This window comes from Diorhabda sublineata, unplaced genomic scaffold (assembly GCF_026230105.1).
Source record: "Diorhabda sublineata isolate icDioSubl1.1 unplaced genomic scaffold, icDioSubl1.1 Dsub_295, whole genome shotgun sequence".
In the NCBI taxonomy this organism is placed as follows: domain Eukaryota; kingdom Metazoa; phylum Arthropoda; class Insecta; order Coleoptera; family Chrysomelidae; genus Diorhabda; species Diorhabda sublineata.
In genome coordinates this window covers 3017-9615 of record NW_026614238.1, presented here as the reverse complement: position 1 = coordinate 9615, position 6599 = coordinate 3017, and the positions used below count along the sequence as shown (strand labels likewise).

The 6599-nt window shown below is 20.7% G+C and overlaps 1 protein-coding gene across 1 annotated transcript; it reads left to right on the top strand.

Annotated features, from left to right (window-relative positions):
• Positions 1 to 2855: 2855 nt before the first annotated feature.
• Positions 2856 to 4056, top strand: LOC130452222 (NADH-ubiquinone oxidoreductase chain 5-like; the record flags this gene model as incomplete). The annotated part of the gene is made up of 1 exon (XM_056791516.1): positions 2856 to 4056. A coding segment is annotated over one exon (977 nt), but the record flags the coding sequence as incomplete, so codon positions are not given.
• Positions 4057 to 6599: the final 2543 nt, after the last annotated feature.

The following is a 6599-nucleotide window of genomic DNA, read 5'->3' as shown; positions in this document are numbered from 1 at the left end:
TTAATTTTTAATAATGGATTTTTTTTTCGTATGGGTATTTTCATTAAAATATTTGTCGTAAAGGTCCATATAAAAAGTTTGTAATTTTTACAGTAGCAATTAGAGTAATAAATAAATAAATAATTATTATAATTATAATTAAATAGTTTGGAAAATTGAAATATTTTATTATAGATAAATTGAGATTTTTATTTAAATAAAATGATTTTGTTTCAATTGTTTGTATTATGATATTTATATAATAATGGTCTAGAAATATTAAAATAAATAATAAAATTATTGTTAATATTGCAATTAGTAATAATTTAAAATTAAATTTGAATTTTTCATTAGAGGCAATTCTTGTTATATAAATAAATAAAATTAATATACCTCCAATTATAATTAAAAATAAGATATAGGAATATCAGTAATTTAGACTTATTAGGCTACTAACTAAGGCAATTATGAGAGTTTGTAGTAAAAGTATTAAACCACAGGTTAAAGGGTGTTTTATAAAAATAAATATTAAAGATAAATATAAATAATATAGGAAAAAATAAAATTATATCAGATATTAGTTTAAGTAAAATATTAATTTTGGAGATTAATGATAAATATTATTTATATCTGAAGTTTTAAAAGAAACCTTATTTTTGGTTTACAAGACCAATATTTTATTTAAATTATTAAAACTTTAATGTTAATATATCTATTAATAGTAATATTTTTTTCTGGGGGGTTAATATTTGTTTTAAATCGAAAACATTTATTGATAATATTATTAAGTTTAGAATTTATTGTTATTTCTTTATATTTTAGATTATTTTTATATTTAAGGAATATAACTTATGAATATTTTTTTTCTATAATTTATTTAACAATAAGAGTATGTGAAGGTGCTTTAGGGTTATCTATATTGATTTTAATAGTTCGTGTTCATGGTAATGATTATATCACAACTTTTTCTTTTTTATGATAATATATTTATTAGGGTTATTGATATTGATTCCTTTAAGTTTTAAAAATTTTTGATTAATACAATGGTTTTTTTTTATTTTATCTTTTAGATTTATTTTTAATTATAGAGGGTTTTTTCAAGTTTTTAATATTTCTTATTTTTTAGGATTAGATATGTTATCTTATAGTCTAATTTTATTAAGGTTTTGAATTTGTAGTTTAATGATTTTAGCTAGAGTTAAATTGTATTTTAATAATGAATATCATAATTTATTTTTAATAATTTTGGTTATTTTATTATTAAGTCTTTATTTAACATTTTCTTCATTAAATTTATTTATTTTTTATTTATTTTTTGAAATTAGATTAATCCCCACTTTAATTTTAATTATAGGATGAGGGTATCAACCTGAACGTTTAGAGGCTGGTATTTATTTGTTATTTTATACTTTATTAATATCATTGCCTATAATAATTATAATTTTTTATTTAAGAGAAAAATATTATTTAACTATATTTATTTGTATAAATTTAGAATTAGATTCTTTTTTTATATTTTTATGTATTAATTTGGTTTTTTTTTGTTAAGATTCCAATATTTTTTTTGCATTTATGACTTCCTAAAGCACATGTAGAGGCACCTATTTCTGGTTCAATAATTTTAGCAGGTATTATATTAAAATTAGGAGGATATGGACTTTTACGTTTTATGCTTATTTTTAAACAGTTTTTAATAAATTTAAATATTTTTTTTATGATAATTTGTTTATTAGGAGGCTTTATTGTTTCTTTAATTTGTGTTCGTCAAAGTGATATAAAATCTTTAATTGCTTATTCTTCTGTTTCTCATATAAGTTTAGTTTTAGCAGGTATTATGACTTTAAATTATTGAGGGTTATGAGGGGCTTTATTAATAATATTGGCCCATGGTTTATGTTCTTCAGGTTTATTTTGTTTAGCTAATATTTCTTATGAACGAATTCACAGTCGAAGTTTATATTTAAATAAGGGTTTATTGAATATTATGCCTAATTTAAGATTAATTTGATTTCTTTTAGTTTCTTCTAATATAGCAGCTCCTCCTTCATTAAATTTAATAAGAGAAATTATGTTAATTAATAGAATTTTATCTTTTAGTTTATTTAGTATACTATTTTTATCTTTGATATCATTTTTTAGGGCTGTTTATTCATTATTTTTATATTCATATACCCAACATGGTCAGTATTATTCAGGCTTATATATATTTAATAGGGGGCTAATTCGTGAGTATTTACTAATAATTTTACATTGATTACCTTTAAATTTATTATTTTTAAAATTAGAATTTCTAGTTCAATGAATTTAATCTAAATAGTTTAATAAAAATATTAGTTTGTGGTACTAAAGATATGAATAAAGATTTTAGATTATTTGTTATATTTATTTTATAATATTTTTATATTTGAGATTAACATTATTAATTTCTTCATTATATTTATTGGTTGTAAATTTAACTTATATTTTAGAATTTAATTTTATAATATTAAATTCTACTAATATTTATTTTGTTGTTTTATTAGATTGAATATCTTTGTTATTTATAAGGTTTGTTTTATTTATTTCTTCTATAGTAATTTTTTATAGAGAGGAATATATAGCTGAAGATATTTATAAGAATCGGTTTATTTTATTAGTAGTAATATTTGTTTTATCTATAATATTATTAATTATTTCACCTAATTTAATTTCTATTTTATTAGGTTGAGATGGATTAGGATTAGTTTCTTATTGTTTAGTGATTTATTATCAAAATTTAAAAAGTTTTAGGGCTGGAATATTAACTGCTTTAAGGAATCGAATTGGTGATGTAGCTTTATTAATATCAATTGCTTGAATATTAAATTTTGGTAGATGAAATTTTATTTTTTATTTAGAAATTATAAAGGAGGATTATGTTATACAATTAATTAGATATTTAGTAGTTTTAGCGGCAATAACAAAGAGAGCTCAAATTCCTTTTTCTTCTTGGTTGCCTGCAGCAATAGCAGCTCCTACACCTGTTTCTTCTTTAGTTCATTCTTCTACATTAGTTACTGCTGGGGTTTATTTATTAATCCGTTTTAATTTTTCATTTAGTAATAATTTGATAATAATTTTATTATTTATTTCATCAATAACAATATTTATATCAGGTTTAGGGGCTAATTTTGAATTTGATTTAAAAAAAATTATTGCTTTATCAACTTTAAGACAATTGGGTTTAATAATATCAATTTTAGCTTTAGGAGAGTATAAATTAGCATTTTTTCATTTATTAATTCATGCATTATTTAAAGCTTTATTATTTATGTGTGCTGGTAATATCATTCATAATTTATTTAATTGTCAAGATATTCGTTTTATAGGAGGGTTAGTAAAACATTTGCCTTTAACATGTACTTATTTAAATATTTGTAATTTATCTTTATGTGGTTTACCTTTTATATCTGGGTTTTATTCTAAAGATTTAGTGGTTGAATTTATATCAATAAATTATTTAAATATTTATATTTATTTAATTTTTTATATTTCTATTGGTTTAACCGTATCTTATAGATTTCGTTTAACTTATTATTCCATAATTGGGAATTTTAATTTTATATCTTTGCATATTATTCAGGAAAGAAGAATAATTATATTAAAAGGAATAAGAGGATTAATTTTATTTGTAATTTTTAGAGGCAGTATATTTTCATGGTTACTTTTTTCTACTCCTTATTTTATTTGTTTAACTTTTTTTATAAAAATATTAACATTATTTGTAATTATAATTGGTGGATGGTTAGGGTATGAATTAGCTAAATTTAAGCTTTCTTATCAATTATTAACTTTAAAATTTTTAACTTCAAGTTTATTTATAAGTATAATATGAAATATACCTTATTTATCTACATTAGGGGTTAATTATTTGCCTTTATATATAGGAAAATTATATTTAAAAATTTTTGATCAAGGCTGATTTGAATATTATGGTGGTCAACAAATATCAAAAAATTTAAAAATATTAACTTTAATACAATTATTTTCAATTAATCATTTAAAAATTTATTTATTATTATTGATTTTTTGATTAATATTTTTACTATTAAATATTTACTTAAATAGCTTATAAAGAGTGTAATTTTGAAGAAATTAAGGAAGTCAGAGACTTTTAAGTATTTATAAGAAAAAATCTAATTTTACAATGAAAATGTAATGTTTTTTTTAAACTATATAAATAGAAATAAAAACAAAATTTCATTGCTTAAGAATTAAGTTAGAAGCTTATTCTTGGTTTTCTTATTTCTTTAATTGGAGAATAACTCATTTTTATCATTAACAGTGATAGACCTCTTTTTGGTTTCAATTAAAAATAAGGATTTATATAAATCAAACTTTTAGGTCGAAACTAAATACAATATTTTGCTTCTTATTTAAGATAAATTGAGTTATTCAATAATTTTTAAATGCAACTTAAATGTTATAATTAACTATTATCCTAATTAATTCAATTTAATGCTCCTTGGTTTCATTCATGGTATAAACCTCATAATAAAATAAAAATAAAGATAATTAAAATTATTGAATAATTTATAATATTAGAAATTTTTATTGTTATAATTAATGGTAAAAGTAAGGTAATTTCGACGTCAAAAATTAAAAAAATAATTGCAATTAAAAAAAAATGAAGAGAAAAGGGCAGACGAGCTGAAGTTTTAGGGTCAAATCCACATTCAAATGGGCTTCTTTTTTCTCGATCATAATAACTTTTTTTAGAAATTAAATTTAAAATAATTGTTAATATTATTAAAATCAAACAAATTATTATTATTAATCTTATTAAAATTTTAATTATTTATACTAGAATCTAGATTTTTTGATTGGAAGTCAAATATAATTTTATATATTATATAAATTATCTACCTCATCAATAGATAGAAATATATAAGAATAATCATACTACATCAACAAAGTGTCAATATCAAGCAGCTGCTTCAAATCCAAAGTGATGGATAGAAGAAAAATGATTTAAAAATTGACGAATTGTACAAATTAATAAAAATGTTGTTCCAATAATTACATGTAATCCATGAAATCCAGTTGCTATAAAAAAAGATGAACCGTAGACTGAATCTGCAATAGAAAATGGAGCTTCAATATATTCATATCCTTGAAGGATTGTGAAGTAGATTCCTAGAGTTACTGTAAAAATTAATCCTTGGAGACCTTGAGAAAAATTGTTTTCTATTAGTCTATGGTGAGCTCATGTTACAGTTAACCCTGATGTTAATAAAATTAAAGTATTAAGAAGAGGGATTTCAATTGGGTTAAATGTTTGGATTCCTTTTGGGGGCCATAATAATCCTAGTTCAATTCTTGGTGCTAATGATCTATGGAAAAATCCTCAAAAAAAAGAAATAAAAAAAAATACTTCAGATGTAATAAATAAAATTATTCCTCAACGTAAGCCTTTAGTAACTAAAAGAGTATGTAATCCTTGATAGGTTCCTTCTCGAACAATATCTCGTCATCATTGGTATATAATTAATATTGTAATTAATAAACCGATTATTAATAGGTTATTATTATATAAATGAAATCATTTAATTAATCCTATTATTGTAGATATAGCTCCTAATGCTCCTAATAAGGGTCATGGACTAATATCAACTAAATGAAAAGGGTGATTTTTATGTATTGACATTAATTTACTTCACTAGAATATAAAGTTCTTAAAATAGCAAAAACATAAGATTGAATAATTGCAACTGCTGATTCAAGTGTTAAAAGTAAAATTTGAATAATAATTAATAAATTTACTAAGGTGATTGTTATTATAGGTCCTGTATTACCTAATAAAGTTATTAATAAATGACCAGCAATTATATTAGCAGATAAACGAATAGCTAAAGTCCCGGGTCGAATTACATTTCTAATAGTTTCAATACATACTATAAAAGGTATAAGGATTGGAGGAGTTCCCTGAGGAACTAAATGAGCTAATATATGGATAGTATTATTTAATCATCCATAGATTATAAATCTCACTCATAATGGTAAAGCTAATCTTAATGTTAAAGTTATGTGTCTTGTTCTTGTAAAAATATAGGGGAATAAGCCTAGAAAATTATTAAATAAAATAATAGAAAACAAGGAAATAAAAATTAATGTTCTTCCTTGTGATTTATAATTTCCTATTAAAATTTTAAATTCTTTATGTAAAGTTATAATAATTTTATTTCAAAAAATATTAAATCGTGAAGGGACTAATCAAAATAATGGGGGGATAATTCTTAATCCAATTAAAGTTCTTAATCAATTTAATGAGAAGTTAAAGTTTGAAGTAGGGTCAAAGGATGAAAACAAATTTATTATCATTTTCAATTAAAATTTATTTTATTAATTTTAGTTTCAGTTATTTTAATTTTATAAAAAAAATTAAAATAATTTAAATTATTAAAACAAAAGAAAATTCTTAAAAAGAAAAATATTAATGTTAGTCAGTATAATGGTATTATTTGTGGAATTAAAAATTATCAAAGTGATTATTTTAGCTTGACAAACTAATGTTATAAATTAACTAAATTTTTCATTAGAAATATCCGTTATAATATTATAGATGATTTAAAATTCCATTGCTTACTTTCAGCCATCTAATG